General features: G+C 40.8%; 1 protein-coding gene across 1 annotated transcript in view; it reads left to right on the forward strand.

The window, feature by feature from the left end:
• MTOR (mechanistic target of rapamycin kinase) overlaps nt 1–17903 on the forward strand; it is a 115726-nt gene that overhangs the window by 24799 nt on the left and 73024 nt on the right. Inside the window, exons 20-25 of the mRNA XM_031464051.2 lie at nt 8263–8349; nt 10915–11082; nt 11608–11720; nt 12033–12195; nt 13300–13392; nt 14086–14232. Coding sequence (XP_031319911.1) covers nt 8263–8349; nt 10915–11082; nt 11608–11720; nt 12033–12195; nt 13300–13392; nt 14086–14232 — 771 coding nt within the window. The remainder of the gene's footprint in view (nt 1–8262; nt 8350–10914; nt 11083–11607; nt 11721–12032; nt 12196–13299; nt 13393–14085; nt 14233–17903) is intronic.

A 17903-nucleotide genomic window follows, 5' to 3' on the forward strand; every position in this document is an offset into this window, starting at 1 on the left:
CTTTAATCTTGTTCCTGATTGTAATGGGACTGCTGTTAAGATTTCATTACTAAGTATGATGTTTGCTGTAGATTTTTGATAGATAGCTTTTTAAAGGTTATAAATTTCCCTTATGGTCTTAATTTGCTTAAGAGTTTCTATCATGAATGGGTATTAGATTTATCAAATGCCTTTTCTTTATCTCTTATAAGGATCATTTGGTTTTTCTTTTAATATGTTGACATATTGAATTACAGTGATATATGTTCTAATGTTGAAACATCCTTGAATTCTTGTGTTAAAACCATCTTGTTATGTTGCATTTTTTTAAGTACATTGATTTTTATATCTAAAATTTAATTTAGAATTTTTACATCTGTGTTCCTGAGTGGAATTGGCCTGTAATGTTCTTTTAACTTCAGGTTCAAAGATCTTCTGTTTCTCGAGAGTTTTAGTCACATTTTTCTAAGAAAGTATTCTTTTTATCTAAATAGTAAAATCTATTGGCATGACCTTGTTCACTATTCTTTTATATTTTCATTTCTTGCTGGAGATCTGTCATAGTACTTTTCTTTTTCAAAGAAGCAGCCTTACCACTGTTGATCTTCTCTCTTGTATCTTTGTTTCCTGTTTTATAAATCTGCTCCTTATTAGAACTTTCTTCCAGTTTTTTTCTTTTTTCTGCTTCTTAAAACAATTCTTATTTGAATATTGGCTCATTGATTGTCAATCTTTCTTCTTGTCTAAATGTAATCTGTTAAGGCTGTAAATTTAACCCCAAGTATAGTTTAGCTGCATTCCAAAGCTTTTTAAAACTTTTTTGAGATGAAATTTACATGCCATAAAATTTACCCTTTGTAAGTGTAAAACCCAGTGATTTTTAGTATATTTATAGAGTTGTACAACCATCGCTACAGTCTAACTTGAGAAAATTCTCATCACCCCAGAAAGAAATCTGCCTGTCTGCAGTTGTTTCCTAGGCAACCACTAATCTACTTTCTATCTCGAGAGGTTTACCTTTTCTGGACATTTTGTGGAATTGGAAGTATACATGGTTTAATGTGTCTGGCTCCTTTCACTTAATATAATACTTTTGAGGTTCATCCATGTTGTAACATGCGTCAATATGTTCATTTTTATTGCTGAATAATTAGTACTTTCATTACTGTTTAGAAATATGTGTTTTTTAATGTTTGTTATGATTACTTCTTTCATCATTGAGTTATTTAGAATTGGTATTTTAATTTGCAAACATGGAATTTGGAATTTCTTTTTTGGATACATGTTTCTAACTTAATTACCTTGGGTTTACGACTCTGATAATCTGCTGAAACTGCCTTAATAGTCTAATGCTTGATCTATTTTGGGAAATATTTCCTCTGTGCTAGGGAGTAAGGTGTATTTGCTAAAGATATGCACAGAGTTTTACATATGTCATTATATTTGAATTTATTATTGTTTTCAAATCTTTTGTATCTTTGTTAATTTTTGTTTGCTTACAATCTATCAATTATTGAGAGAAGTGAGATAAAAATCCCCTTTTACAATGATGGGTTTATTAACGTCTCATAGTTTAGTCAGTTCTGCTTTCTATATTTTGGGGGTTATTAGATGCATACACATTTTAAATCATCATATCTTCCTGGTAAACTGAATCTTTTGTCATTTTATAATGACCCTTTTTATCTTTAATAATTCCTTAAAATTTATTTTGCTTAATGTTAATACAGTTTCACCAGCTTTTTTTGGAGATGTATGTCTTTTCTTATCCTTTTACTTTTGACTATCTTGTGACTTTCTGCTTTAGATAGGTATCTCATAGCAATACATATAATAATATAGCTGGATTGTCTTTTAGTGTTAATTTGAAAATCTTTGTCTTTTAATCAGTGCATTCAGTTCAATTACGTTTATTGTGATTGCTGATATATTGAGGTTTATTTCCACCATCTTACTTTGTGCTTTATTTTTGTCCTACTTAATCTGTTTATTTTCTTTCATTTCTGTCTTTTTTGGGCTTGATTGGGCTTTCATTTTATCTTTTGCCCTCTACTCATTGGCCACCTTTAATTTCATTAAACATTTTGTAATGAAATCATAAAAAGTAGACAACTTATATTAAAGTCTCATACTCATCAACAACTATAAGTATTTTATCAGTTTGATTTCGTCTTATTACCTCCCCCACCCAAACACACACACATGCACATGCGCACACACACACTTTTTTTCTGGGACATTTTAAAGCAAATTCCAGATAACATTATTTCACCATTGAATACTTTTTTCCCCATATAACCACAGTTATGACACCTACAGAATTAACGATAATTCTTTAATATAATCTAATACCAGTCCTTCTTCAAATATCCTTGTGTGTCTTAAAAATTTATTTTGGTTTATTCAAATCAGAATCCAGATAAAATGGCAGTTGGTTGATATGTTTAATTCTCTTTCTCTTCTTTTCCTTTTTCCTCTACTTTTTTTCTTTTCATGCCATGTATTTGTGGAAGAAACCAGGTCATTTGTTTATAGAATTTTCCTTTCTGGGTTTGACTGATAGTATTTTCAAGATGTCTTTTAACCTTTTGTAAACCGATTAGATTTAGAGGAGTGATTAGATTGAGGTTTTATTTTTTAGGCAAGAAACACTCCAGAAGTGGTACCACATACTTCCTATTTTGACATTTAGTAAGCAAATAGTTTCTAAATGATCCACTTCTAGTGATGTGAAGGTTAACCAAAGGGTTCAGGTGTTGTGATTCTGTGTTCCCCAGCAGCCTTTCTCCCAGTCATTCAGTGTTTGTTGGTGATTGTTTCCTAGAACCATTATTTGATTAGCAACCAGAAAATGGTGATTTTGTAATTCTATTACTGCTCTGGATTTATTAGCTAGAAATCATCTGTAAATAACTTTGTGTCATCAATTATTTAGTTAATTTAAAGGGTAGTTCATGCAGGAAATGCATGATTTTTACCCTTTATCAGTTTTTCAGAATAATGAATCAAGTCCCTTGCAGCCTCTCAAAGGTGACCCAGGCACCCCTTCTCCCCTCAAACCCCTGCCATAATTTGGAGTATCATTACCAACTCATGGAGATATATATATATATATATATATATATATATATATATATATATATATAGTGTTTCTGTTCATTGAAGACACTGTTTTTAACAATTTAATTATCTCAGTGGCTTTTGTATTCTTTTTCCATTGCCTGGTAGTCTTAGTCTTTGATCACTTTTTTCTGGCCAAAAAAAATATTTCAAACTTATCAAGTACATTTCACTCAAGTGTAGGCATAGCCACTTCCAAGAAGCTATGGTTTCTTCAAGTGAGAGGTGGAACTTACAGACTGCAGTTTGTGTGCTGGGGTGTTTATTGTTAATGGTGTATCATTGTTTCCATGCCTGATTTTCAGTGAACAGAGCTAGAAATACATATTTTTTAGAAAATAAAAATAAGTCATTAATACTGATATTTTTAATTCAAATTTAAGATTAAAGAGTTTTTACTTCTTTGATTTTATAGTTGTATCTCTTTCCTGTTACACTGAAAAACTTGATTCCTTGATTCTGAAATCTCCATAATTACTTGCTCTGTCTTGCAGAGTATATATATTTTGTATACATATAAACAGTAAAGAACCAGTATTAGTATTAAAAACATGATTACTGAATTCAGTTCAAGGCCTTTTGTAATTTTTTATTGTTTTTAGGATATGACCTATTGGGGATATACACCAAAATGTGTTCAAATGTGTTCAAAGTCACTTGAGGTTCTTCTTTGATCAAAGATTGTGCAACCAACTTGGTTTATAGTTAAATCATCCGTTCCTATTTATTTTCAATATTTAGAAATTTCTTGTGAGTTTTTCTAATTTAACTTTTATTTTAGTTATGTAAGACATTAGCATAGTTCTACAACTATAAAACTATGGTTCAAAACCGTGAGATAAGATATCTTCAGTGAAAACTAGTTTCTCTCCTCATTCTTACACCTTGTTTCTTCCTTCCTCTATCATTTACTATTGCTGCAATGACAAATCACCACCCATTTAGCAACTTGAAACAACACACATTTATTATGTTACAGTTCTGTAGATCATATGTCTGACACAGATCATACTGAACTACAGCCAGGATGCTATTAAGGCAGTGTTCCTTTCTGGAGGCTCGGGGGGAACTCCTTTTCTTGCTTTTCCTATCTTCTAGAGGCTGCCTGGATTACTTGGCCTTTTTGCTCTGTCTTCAAAGTCAGCAACATTGTATCTCTTTGACCCTTCTGCCCTCAGGTCCTCTCTGACCAGTCAGGAAAGGTTCTCTGCTGATAAGGACTCCTGTGATTAGATTGGGCCCGCCTTGATAATCTCCCCATCTCAAGATCCTGACCCCGAATCCCACCTTTAAAAGTCCTCTTTATGACAGCATGTAAAGAAATTTATTCACAGGTTCTAGGGATTAGGGCATGGACTGCCTACCGCAGTTCCCCCAAAGGTAGCCAGTTTTATCAGTTTTAAAATTTATCTTTTCACTGTTTATTTTTGAAAACATAAGGAAGTATATATCCCCCACCTTCCTTTATAAGGATGGTTCTGAACCCAGCAGTGTATCCTGGAGTTCATGCCATAGCAGTAGATTGAGGATTTCTTCATTCCTTTAGGGTTACATGGTGCTTCACTGTATGAACCACCATAGCTGTTTCACCAGTCTCTATTGATAAATGTTTGGGTTTTTTCCAGTCTTCTGATATTTAAAATAATTTGCAGTGAAAAGCTTTGTGTCTACATCATTTTCACCTCTATTTCTTCTTGTATTTTATTGGCCTCATTTTTTATATTTAGATCTTTGTGCTCTTTGGAATATGTCCCAGTGTAGACTATGAAGAATGGATCCAGTCTTATTTTCAACTTTAAAATTTGACTTGCATACCTTATTTAACAAGGTTTAAAATTAATCAGTGTCTCCATCCTTCCCCTGAACAATATACAAAACTGAGAATGATTGCTCAAACTATCTCCCTTCCCTCATTTGTTACTTATCTAGTATCACTTTTTTTTTTTTTTTTTAACAGAGGTACTGGGGATTGAACCCAGGACTTCTCACATGCCAAGCATGCACTCTACCACTGAGCTATACCCTCCCCCCCAAGTATCACTTTTTTTTAACACCAAATTAAACATTACTATTATTTTATGCAGACAGTGTTTGTTTCTGTTTATCCAAACTTGCCACTGCATTCCTGTCTTCCATCTCAGAGCTTCCTCCTAGGGTCATTTTCCTCCTCTGTAAGGCAGATTCCTCTGGCAGCATCCTTCGAAGTAAATGCTGTTTTTGTTTATCTGAAAAAAATCTTTATTTCACCCTCTTTTAAAATCTTTACTTAGCTGAGAATATGACTCTGGGTTCTCCTTCAGCTGTAGATGTTATCCCACTGTTTTCTGACTTCTTTTGTTGCTGTTGAGAAATTGATTCCTTTTTACTTAATATCCCCTTTCTCTGGTTGTTTCAGATCTTCCCATTGTTTTTGTTGTCCTGAAGTTTCACTATGGCATATCTAAATATGCATTTCTTTTTCTTACCCTGTTGGGGATTTGTGGGCTTTCTGAACCTGAGGAGTTCACCCTTCTATTTTTCCTTCCAGAATTGGCTTCAGCATGTAGAGCTTCTCACTCTGTACTTAATGTCTGTTAGTTTATTATCCATATTTTTCATCTTTGTCTCTCAGAGTTGCATTCTGGATATGTCTTCACATCAGTTTTCTGTTCACTAATTCTTCAGCTATGTCTTTTTGACCTATCATTGAGTTTTTATTTCCAACTACATTTTTTTTTCTAAAGTTATTCTAGGTTCTTTCAAACACACCTAGTACTTTTTATGGTATCTTGTTCCTTATATATATTTTTTATTCTCACTTCTATTTCTTTAAGCATTTTAAACAGATTTATTTTACATTTTCTATCCAATAATTCCAATATATATAAAAATGTTGATGGGTTTAATACTGTTCTTTATTGTTTCTACTGAGTCATACCTGCAGTGTGTCTTACAATTTTGGATCCTGTATCATATTCAGCTGGACTTTCTGTGGAGCAATAGTAATACTGGAAAATCTGCTCTTAAGTTGCATCTCTCCAGAGGGATTTGCATTTGCTGCTGCCAGGTGGCCCAGGACAATTTTAAGTTAGTTTCCTGGCTTAGACTTTCTCAGGCCTCACAGAGAGTTAAAATAACCCCCTAAAGTCATTTGAGAGTGGCTTGAAATCACAAACTCTTCTGGAAGGCTTTTTTTTTTTTCCTACCTAGACCTCACATCAAGACTGACAAATTTCTGTCTCCTTTTGTCAGTGGACAGATTTGGGGGGGGGGATTTCACCATTTTTCTTGCTTTGAAGGTCTGGCTTTATGTGAAAGGTTTCAGTTCTGATAATCTAATAACATTTGTTATCTTTTATGTATTAACTTTTAGGCTTTTCAAAGCGGGGATTTGGGAGAGGATCTAAGCTACCGTATTTTCAGGAACAAAACTATGTGTTCTTTAAAAATACTAATGTTCAGGAGGAAAAAGAGAGAAAAAGCTTGGAAAAGAATCTAAGGGAGAAGAAATATGGTGGCTGCTCTGGCTCCTTACCTACAAAGGAGGCATCCGCTGTGTATCGCTGTCGGGCCACTCCTTATGACTCCGCCACCAGAGAGACTCTCCAGTGGGCCCCTCATGAAATGACAGCAAGGATCACGAGGCATTTGTCCTTTCTGCCTTGTGGTTTTCCCTGACCGCCCTGCCATCCCCAGCGTCCGGCTTTTCCTCCAGCCTAGATTTTCTACCTTCTTTCAGGTTCTGCATGACAAAAGTTTTAACTCAAGAACCAATATATTTAGAGTCTCAGGTCCCTTGGTCTCTGTAACGTACAGTTGTAGGGACCATTTTGCAAAAACTGTCAGCAGTGATTCTGTGAGTAGGCGCCTAGGAGATGGTGCTTCTAAGTCGAACCTGTGTGCCATGTGGGACCAGGTTCTGGCCACCCTACAACTCATTGTCGTGAGAGCGTTCATCCAGACTCTCTTTGAGCCTAGTCCTGTATGTTTTGTCAGTCTCACCTCTTCAGGTAATGACTTCTGTAAGTCCATTACTCACTGTTTGAAACACTTTTTATTTACCCCCACCTTACGCAAGTTTTAAAATGTGAATAAGAGTTGAAAATATATGCACGAAATTATCTTTGTTAATGGAGGGCAGCAAAGGCAGAGAGAGCTATATAAATTTGGGGGTGGTTTAGAATATGATTTACTGCTTAATGACAGGTAGCACTGTCTGAGGATCATAACAAAATGACAACTATACCCCGAAGACACCTTTTTTTTTTTTTAAATGGAGGTACTGGGGATTGAACCTAGGACCCATGTGTGCTGAACACACACTCTGCCACTGAGCTATACCCACCCACCTCCCCACCCCACTGAAGACATCTTTACCTTGGAAAATAGTTGGAATTTCCCTCACTATTCCCAGTTTTGTTTAGTGAATGGCATCTCTTAACAATTACAAGATACCGACCTGCATAGAGCCTCCTTATCCCATCCCTCCCTCAGCTTGCTTGCTGTTTTGGCTCCCCATTCCTTAGAGAGACAATTAACCAATTATTTAAGACCTAATTAGTTGAGTTAATTACTATAAATGAAGCATGATACCCATAATAGTTAGCTGTATTTATTTTAGAAAGTAAGTGGTAGTGAATTAGGGCTGAACAAACAAAGGGTACATTTACACCTAATTAAAACTTTCATGTCCGATTTTAAGTCTTCAGTGATTCCGGAAACCCTTCAATGGTAGAAGATGTGCATTGAGCACGTAACAGTATTTGCGCCCCTGTTCCAGTGCTTTCCAGATATTATCTCATTTAACTCTTACAACAAGCCTATGGGACAAGAACTATCATCTCCTGTTTTCTCACTGAAGGGACTGAGTGCAGAGAGGTTAAATGAAGGTCACAAAGCTAGTATGTAACAGAAATGGCTCAGAACAGCTAGTCTGGCCCCACAGCCCCTGCTGTGCAGAAATAGGTTCATCTGGTGAGTAAAGCCAGTGACATTTGTTTTTAGTCCCCTCTTCCCCCACCATTACCACTAGTGGTTTTAAATCTCGTTCTTTGAAACTTAGACAATACGGTGGTGCAGAAACCAATTCCATGGTTGTCTTTATTCGTTCACATGGACATAGGGTAAGCCTGGGAGTGCTACATCCTTCGTGGTGCCAGCTTGCTGACCTCTCCTCCGTTTCAGTTTCTGTTCCAGCAGCTGGGAATGTTGGTGTCCTTTGTGAAGAGCCACATCAGACCTTATATGGATGAAATAGTCACCCTCATGAGAGTGAGTAGAAATTAGTGCTTTGGCCTGTTCATCAGTGTTTGGGTCCAGGAACACTTAGCAGCAAGTTTGGATAATGTGGACATTTGTTTCTTGGGTTATTGTAGAGATGTTACAACCTGAGTCTGAGAAGTGGAGCAAGGTGTCCCACTGGATCAGGAAAGGGGTCTCCAGGCTCTCAGATACAAGAGGACAAGGTGTGAAGTTGCAGGAGAAATCCTGAAGTAATTGTCCTCCCACAAATAGACTCGAGTTCTTTGCTTCACACGCAGCAAAGCAATTTCACTTTAATATCACAATAGTGTTTTACTGTTCTCACAAAAGCATTCTTCCTTACTGCCTGTAATGGCCTTACGAGAGGGCTGGGGATTGGGTTTTCCTGGGGCTATTAAATACGGTGGACTGCTGTCAGGCTCTGCTGTCAGGCTCGGAGGAAGAGGGTGATGCTTTACCCTGCTACCTTCAAAAGCTTTGTAAATGCTACCTTCCGACTGCAGTAGCATATGAAAAAAGGGTCACATCCCAGCTTTTGTAACATGCTTTAAGCAGGTGCAAAGTGCTCCCCATTGATGGCAGTGTCAGTTTTTCTGTTCGGGAGTGGGGAGGCTGCTTCCTGCTGTTTATGGGTTGTTTTGCAGAGATAGCTGAGTCCTCAGAGAATTAGAAGACAATCTTCCAACAATTTTAATTCTTCTACACCAGACCTTTGTAGTTAGCTTGGGGAAGGAAGCAGCAGGGCTAAAATCAAAGCGGCTGGCTTCAAAAATGGAACTTCTCTGACACTAAGTCTCAAAACTAAAACACTCCTATATATATAAATAAATAAAAGCTGCTGTGTTCCACGACTCCTGCCTCAGAGGCCTCTGTACAAGGAGGAGCTGGGTAGGATGCTAAAGGGCCTGACGGATGGGAGTGGGGAGTGCAGGGAGGGGATCGGAGGAGTGCAGGGAGCGGGGACCCCGGAGGTTGGAGAGGGGCCAAGGGAGGAAGCAGTGTGCTCGTGGGTTGAAGCTGAAGTAGTCTGTGACTTATTCCTCAAAAAAGACTTACAACCAAAGCATAGGGGTTTGACACCCGCCAAATACAGCTTTCATTTCCTCTAAGATAGAGAAGGTTCATCAGGGGCTTTTCCTTTGGCGGTTGATCCTGGGCATTTTAATGAGCTCCCCTGAGCCCAGGAAGAGCTCGGGCTTTGTGAACAGTGATTTAATCGGCATCCCTGGGGAGGCTGCCTAGCTCCTTTGAGGCAGAGCAGTCCCTTGTGAGGAGCCCCGATAGTTATTCGGTGAAGAGGCAGGTGGGCTTTCTCTACAGGAGGTGGAGTGCGGTCCAAGTGAGTGAACCTCAGACAAACCATGGAGACCGGAAAGGCTGTGTTCCTTTGTCAAAGCTCTTTATCTTTTTGAGAGAGAATACTTCTCTCACCAAGCAGAAAATTTTGCCAGCAGCTTTTAATATTTTTTAATGTTCTTACTCTCTAAACCATTATGATTTAAACAAAAATTTTTTAATAAAAATACCTTATGCTTCCATACAGTTTTTCATATGAGGAGTTATCTTTTTTCTTCATTGATTTCTATTATGAACTATAGGAGAGCTCAAGAGTATTAATATGTATGTGTTGCCATCATTGGTAGAGTTTCTATTATCATTAAGTCTCCTACTCTGGAGGTTTTAAAGAAGGCAGTAGGTGACTGTCTTTTTGAGTTGATTTGAAATGACAGCTTTTCCTGGAGTGGAAGACTTGGACCAGTTTGCTTCGCAGTGCAAGACAGGATCTGGAGCCAATTGGCCAAGTTTTTATTTTAGTCACTTGTGTGGAATATAATTAGATGAATGTAGAAAAGTGCTTCTTTTGTGGCACAGTCTAGGTCTGAAAATGGTTTGGGACACGTGTCAGATGCTGTCAAGCAAAGTCTAAATCCAGAAAGGGCAGGAAATCTTGTAAATACTGGAGTTGTTCTCTGGCAGAGCCCAGGCGGTACCCAGAGTAAAGAACCACCCTGGACAGCTGGAGAGCTCGAGTGACATAGACCGTCATTCATTTGTTCTGTAGGCGTGTTTGGGTGGCTGGAATATACCAGGCACTCTACTAGATTTGGGGAGATAGAGATGAATCAGAGGGTTTCTTACCTTCAACTAGCCTACAGTCAAGTAGAGGGAGGGCGGCAAAGAAAATTAAGTATTACAGGTGCTAGAAGAGAGGAGGACGGAGGGACCCACAGTGGATAATGGAAGGAGACAGGAAAGCCTTGTTAGGAGAAGTGAGGCTTGAGCCAGTTCTAGAAAGACAGACAGGGCTTATCTGAGCAAGAGTTGGGATCTGGGCAAAGAGTAGCATGAGCAAAGCAGAGGGGCAAAGTGGCCTGTGCATTCGGGGAAATGCAGTTTAGTTGTTCACCATGACTGTGACAGAGATACAGGGAGGCCCGGGGAGAGGATAAGGAAAGAGTCCCTTGGGACAGATGCTCACAACATTTTTACTTCTTTTGAGCTGTCTCAGTTCCTTGGTTCATATTTCAGCAGAAGGGCTCCTGACTTTGCTCCTCTGTCTCTCCCTCTCTATAGGAATTCTGGGTCATGAACACCTCCATCCAGAGCACCATCATTCTTCTCATTGAGCAAATTGTGGTAGCTCTTGGCGGTGAATTTAAACTCTACCTGCCCCAGCTGATCCCGCACATGCTACGAGTCTTCATGCATGACAACAGTCCAGGCCGCATCGTCTCCATCAAGGTGAGTAGCCCAGGGCATTCTCTAGAGAGATTTCCAGCATCCATCAGAGTCCCTGGATGATCAGCTAAGAAACGAGACCCTGTTCTGAGTGATGGGGTGATGCTCAGTCCATAAGACCGAATCCGAAGAATGCTGTAGTACCTGATGTGTGCAGTTTACAGAATGTTTATAATTCTCCCTTGATTATCCTTATGTTTTGTCTCCTTTAATGGGTTATTCTTGGTAAATGTTTTATTGCAGACTGGTTTTCTCTATTATCCAACAACTGATTTCTTACCAACTGAAATAAGCTCAGAGAAAGCAAAGTAACAAATAAGCTCAGAGAAAGCAAAGTAACAGATAAGCAAAATAAAATGAGGGGAAAAAGTGCTACCAAGAGAATGTAGTTCAGAGCCACTTAATAAAGGCTTCTCAGAATCCCTGAAGAATTCTGAATTATCCGTATCCCTGCTCCTCTTCATGTAACTTAGGTACTTGATGCCAGACTGTGTTTGTTCATTGTCATGCCCTCGCTCGTTTTTGCAGTTGCTGGCTGCAATCCAGCTGTTTGGCGCCAACCTGGATGACTACTTGCATTTGTTACTGCCCCCTATCGTGAAGTTGTTTGATGCCCCTGAAGTTCCACTGCCATCTCGAAAGTGAGCACCTTTAGCACTAACAATTATCAAGCTTCTAATGTTTCGTTGGGAATGTCCTTTTCTTAAGTCCCCAGGCCATCCTTCTATTTTTCTGTTCTTTCAACTCCCTTTAAGTTTAGTCCAGAAATGTACCAGATCTGTGGAAATCTTAACTGTTCCCAACCCACTGAAATATATGTTGGATCTATGTACGCAAAACACATCAGAAGCCACTCCGTCCCATTCAGTGCTGATTGTTAAGGTAACCCCCAGCCAGGTCTCTCACTCTGGGCCTGTATGTTAGCAGTTACTGTATGTTAGCGATTGTTGTAGGGCAGCATTAGAGACAGTGGACCGCCTGACGGAGTCCCTGGATTTCACTGACTATGCCTCTCGGATCATTCACCCGATTGTTCGAACACTGGACCAGAGCCCAGAGCTTCGTTCCACAGCCATGGACACATTGTCTTCACTCGTTTTTCAACTGGGGAAGAAGGTGAGCCAGGAGCCCCAAACCAATGTGCTCTTCCGCCTGCCTTTGGGAAGAAGACTTTTTGAATTGCTCCATTTGTTAGTCTCTAGGCCTCAACCACTGCCAGAGAACTAGGAATCATTTGTGCTCTTTTTTGTTCTTCATTCAGCAAGTATTTATTTAGCCATCTACATGGGCTGAGTGCTGTTCTGGGGATAATGTAGTAAACAGATTGCTGTCCTTGTTCTCACAGAGCTTACGTTCCAGCAAAACAAAGCTAATAGGCACAATTTATCTCATAAGAGTGATGGGTAGGGGTGGGGAGAGATGCTGTTTCTTTAGGGTAGATGGGGAAGACCTTTCTGATAAGATGACATATCAGCAGAGACCTAAATGAAGGAAAGGCCCAAGCCCAGGAAGCTGGGTGCAGGCAGAAGGGTTCTGGGAGCAGCAGGAGAGCAGTGTGACCTCAGGGGAGGGAGCAGGGTGAACGTGCTTGGAAGAGGTCATAGGGAGAACCTTGCAAAGGCTGGGCTGGCAGTGGGTGTGGAAACTAGGCACTGTAGGTCAGAACGTGGTCCGCAGACAAGCAGCGTCAGTCCTGCAGAGCTGGGAACGCGGTAGAACCCAGGCAGATTCTCATGCCTCACCACAGACCTACCGAGCCAGCAGCTCTGGCTGTGGAGCCCGGCAGCCTCTGGTTTTGTGTGCCTTCCAGGTGATTCTGATGCCCACTAAAATGTGCACATCACTGTTGTAGGCCGTTGTAAGTACTTTGGCTCTTACTCTGAGCAAAACCTGAAGTCTTTAGAGATTTTGAGCATAGAAATACTGTAATCTGACCCATCACTTAATTTTTAAGTGATTACTCTCCGTGCTGTGTGGAAGAATAGACTGGGCCAAGAGCGGAAGCAGAGAGACCATTGAAAGGCTGTTGCAGGAACCCAGATGGAAGGTGATGGGGACTAGGATCAGAGCCCAGGGGGCTAAAAAGTGCTTCTTCTGAACACCGCATCACTGGTCCAGAACCCAGAAGTGATAGCTGTAATCTGGGAGCGGTGATATTCTTTTCTCTGTTTTCCACTCTCCAAAGTCATGGTTTCTGTTCTGCTTCCTTTCTTGTTCCAGTACCAAATTTTCATTCCAATGGTGAATAAAGTTCTGGTGCGACACCGAATCAACCATCAGCGCTATGATGTCCTCATCTGCAGAATTGTCAAGGTGAACGGAGCTTTTTTCCTAAGTCCCCCATTGTCTTTCTTAATTGGTATTCTTGTAATCTTAGCTGTGGGAGTACATCTAGCTTTTTAGCTTTGAGCTAGGAATTGGCAAACTTTTTCTGTAAAGATAATGAGTTTTTTCAGCATTGCAGGCTGGGTAGTCTCTGATGAAACCACTCAGCTCTGCTGCTGCAGCCTGTAGGCAGTCGTGTGCACACATGAACAAATGAGCCTGACTGCATTCCAGTGAAGCTTTGTTTATGAACACCAAAACATGATTCTCTAATAACTTTCACATGTTTCAGAATATAAATCTTTTGATTTTTTTTTTTTCAATCATTTAGAAATGTAAAAACCATCCTTGGCTCTCAGGCCATGTACTGAAACAGGCAGTTGCTCTTTGCCGCCCCAGCTCTTCCATCACATTCATGGCTCACAGTTGTCTCACAGTTGCCAGTTGCGTGCTCATACTACTAAGTCAGTGTTTGTCAGTGACCAGGAGTGGCCAGCACGGACTGGTGTACAGTGGGGAATACAGCCCCCTACCCACGTGATTCATTTTGTCCACACATGGAACCTTACCTAATCCTGGCTCTTCCAGAAGATGTGACCCCTCCACCAAGGCTTAAGGATGTTTTCTAAACTTGGAGCATCTGCTGAAGTTGCATGTTGTTCTGTGAATCTCTGGTTGCAGGGATACACCCTTGCTGATGAAGAAGAGGACCCTTTGATTTACCAGCATCGAATGCTGAGGAGTGGCCAAGGGGATGCATTGGCTAGTGGCCCAGTAGAAACGGGACCCATGAAGAAATTGCATGTCAGCACCATCAACCTCCAAAAGGTAGGTCCATCATTTCCGGGGCAGGGGCAGCTTGGAAAGGATAGCCCTGCTCTTTGCTCTGCTTAAGACAACCAAAAACCAGCCCAAGCATTTTTCTGAAAATCTAGATAGCATGAACTTAGGTCATTTTGTCTTTCTCCAGGTTTCTGAATTGTACAATTTTTTTTAGTAGAAGGAAAATAAAGAACAAAGTGTCCTTTTGTGTTCCCTTTTTGCTTTGACAGTGGAACGCTTTATTACAAATAGCATTCTCATTTTTAACGTGAACGGAACACTGTTCCTAGTTAGCACTGAGACTGATGCAGGCTTTTAAAGCCCTGCTTCTCAAACTTCTCAGACTCACTGGACTTACCAAATGCTTGGGAGCGTGTTGCTAAAATGCTTGTTCTAATTCAAGCGGTCCAGATTCAGGCCTTGGTAGTTTGCATTTCCAACCAGATCCCAGGTAATGCCGATGCCAGTGGTCCATGGACCACACTTTGAGTAGCGAGGTTTTAGGTCTTTGCAGATAAGTACTGAATTCTCCAAGCTGACCAATGCCTAGGATATAACCAGCTTCTCTCTATGTGTGTCACCAGCCATCCACTTAAAAACAGGCAGTTTCAAAGCATCTCTAATAGATACAAGCAGAATAATCATCTACTTCACTGACTTTTAAATACAGCAGGTTGCTAATTTTCCCCATTTTGTCGTCAGTCGTTAGTACTTCTGGTGACAGTGAGCAGCTCCGAGTTTGGACCTCAGTGCAGTGCTGTTCTCCTTTATTAGCAGCTGACCCAAGGCAGCTGCACTTGTAACAGCAGATAGAGGTAAAAGAACTGGGCAGGGCTGGGTCCCAGCTGACTTGCTCTCTTCCTTTGGCCCGACCTCTGAGCATGTGTGTGTGCTCACACACGGCTTTGGAACACTGGCGTTTACTCCTGATGCCAGTCTTTCCCCGCACAGACGGCTGTAAAGGGACCACTACTGAGGGACGTTTGATGATTTAAGATGGAAGTAAAATAGCCCTGGGTCAGGAGTGACACTGCTCTCGCTCTGTGTTCTGTAACTGCTAGTCCAAGGCTTTTGGTGGAAAAAGGCCATCAATGACCGGGCGTTCCCAGGCAGTTGTTGAGGCCACCGTGCTGACACCTCACACTTGAGGGAGGGGCTGGACAAGAAGGCCAGATGCATGCTTCCTCCCAGATGTTTTCGGCCTGCCTAGGTTCAGAATGTCCTTCCAACCAGGCAGCTGTCCGCCCTGCTTTAGGTCTTTGTTCTCTCTATTTTAGGAAATTCTCCAGTGGTCTAGTTTGCTTCCAGGAAGTTTTGCTTTCTACCCAGGACTTGGAAAAATAAACATAACTTTTGCCAAACAGAAAAAAAGAATCCCAGTCTGTCTCACCTGAGAGATCAGGTCAAGTTGAAAAACCCTAAGCAAAGTTCTCCACAGCTGACTCTCGGATCCATTTCATTGGAAAGTAAATTGTGCTTCCACATATTCATAAGATGCTAATTAGGGATTGCTGTATTTGTCAATTCTAAACAGCTTTCAGAATAGTTTTTGGCCACCTTGATCACCTTTCTATCAGCTGTGCTAATAGAGGATGCTCATGGTACAGAAAACATGAAGCCCATCTATGTGCACGTCTAGGATGCCTTCCAGGAGTCTCAGCAGCGTCACTGTCTTGTGATCATCTATTTGGGTGGACCTCCTAAATGAAGAAGCTGGCATTCCATCAGCATGCACCCGTGTCACCAGATGAGGCAGTCAGCAGTGGGCGGGTGGCAAGAGGAAACTGGCTGGCATTTAAACAGTAGCTGTGAGACCCAGAGAATTGGGAGTTGCTTATGTTTTAAATTACAGAGCAGTAGGGAAAGACCCATGTGAGGGACATAGCCTGCTTGATAGATTGTATACTTATTGGTTACGCTGAACTTTTTTGAAGACCTATTTGCTACCATTTATCACATTGTAACGATGACAGTGACAGCAGTAACAACCACCACCATTTGTTGAGTTCTTCCCACGTGTCAGGCACTGTTGTGAGAACTTCACATGTATTGACTCATTTAATCTTCCCAGTAACCCCACAAGTTAGGTGCTGTCATTACCATCCCTATTTTATGAATGTGGACATTGAGAAACTGAAAGGTTAAGTAATTTTCCCAATGTCAATTTGTAGATGGTGGAGCCAGGATATGACCTGGGTAGTGTGACTCCAGAGTCTCTTATCCACTGTGCTGAATGCCTTCACCTTACGCAGGCTTGGCCTCATGGCCTTAGAGGGTAGAAGACATTAGTAGTACTTCCTTGTTTATGTCCAACTTTCAAATCCTTATAATATAGTGTCGCTGTCCAGGGACCTGCTGTGTAGGGAGGAAACCAGAAATCTGTGGATCAAAAAGGACTTGATGTTTCCATTTCTTTCAACAGAACAAGGTCTAAAAGGCAAGTCTTTGGTATCTAGTGTCACTCTTCTTTCTAGTTCAGGAGTGCTCATTGTAGGGTCAGTGAGAATCCTTCACATAAACTTTTAATTTGTCTCTTGTATCTTGTACTATCTCTACTTCAGTTTTTGACGTAAAATAATCGTTTATGTAATGTCACTCACTGGTAACTCACTAAAAGCTACAGCAGATCTCCATTTTATCCCAGGGAGGTGATGGGTTGAGTCGTTGATGGCGAAGTGGTGTAGCCCATGGGGTCTCTTTCACTCCCTGGACCACTTCACATGAGAACTTCTGCTCTAACTTATGTAAGTTCCCTAGTTTAGGGAGGATCGACATACCTGTTCTGCTGGAAAAATCATCCAAGAATATATTTTAAAGGTTAAAGATTTAGTAGTTAGGGCTGGGCCAATTCAAAGAGATGTCATTTTGATAATAATAGCAACCATTTTTGCTCATCTGTTCCAGCAAGGCCCTTCAGGTGCATTATCCTTAGACGAGGAGGACTGAGAATCAGATGCAGCCTACAAGTAATTTGCCCAGAGTGCTATCACAGCTGCGGCAGAGCCGGGGTTCCAACCAGGCGTCTCTGACTTCAGAGTAATAGGCACTCACGCATAGAGTGCTAACTTTGTGCCAAGCATTGTTATAAATCTGTTACACATATTAACTTAGTTCCCATCTCATAGGGTGTTTTGAGGATTAACTGTTATCCACATTTTACAAATGAGGAAACTGAGGCACAGAGAAGTTAAATAACTTTCCCAAGATCAGACACCCAGAAGGTTACATAACTGGGATTTGAACTCAAGCCTCTGAGCCCCACAGGGTGTGGCTGTTCCACTGCACTGCCCTGTGCATCTCCAGAGCCTGGGTCTTCCATCCACCTCCCTAAGCTGCCCCTGCTAGTAACTCCTGATGCTTGGAGAACTCAGAGTTTTAAGGAACGTTGGAGGGGATAAACTAAAAAGTAAGAATTCAATCTGTTCAACTCTTTCTGTCTCATTTCACAATAGTGTCTGGTGCTCTGGGCTCACTACCCACCTCATTGTCAAACGGTTAATGATGGTGTGAACCTGAGCCTTTCCACTCTCCCTCTGGGACTGCTGTAAGATACGCCAGTGCCCCAGTGCAGAGTGTCCAGGGCCCTTCACACGCTGCTGGGGGCCATTCGGCATTGTGGGATGCATTCTGAGTGTGTCAGTCCCCATCCATTCTGGGTCTGTAGAGCTCTCTGCTTT

This window comes from Camelus dromedarius, chromosome 14, assembly GCF_036321535.1.
Source record: "Camelus dromedarius isolate mCamDro1 chromosome 14, mCamDro1.pat, whole genome shotgun sequence".
Lineage (NCBI taxonomy): Eukaryota > Metazoa > Chordata > Mammalia > Artiodactyla > Camelidae > Camelus > Camelus dromedarius.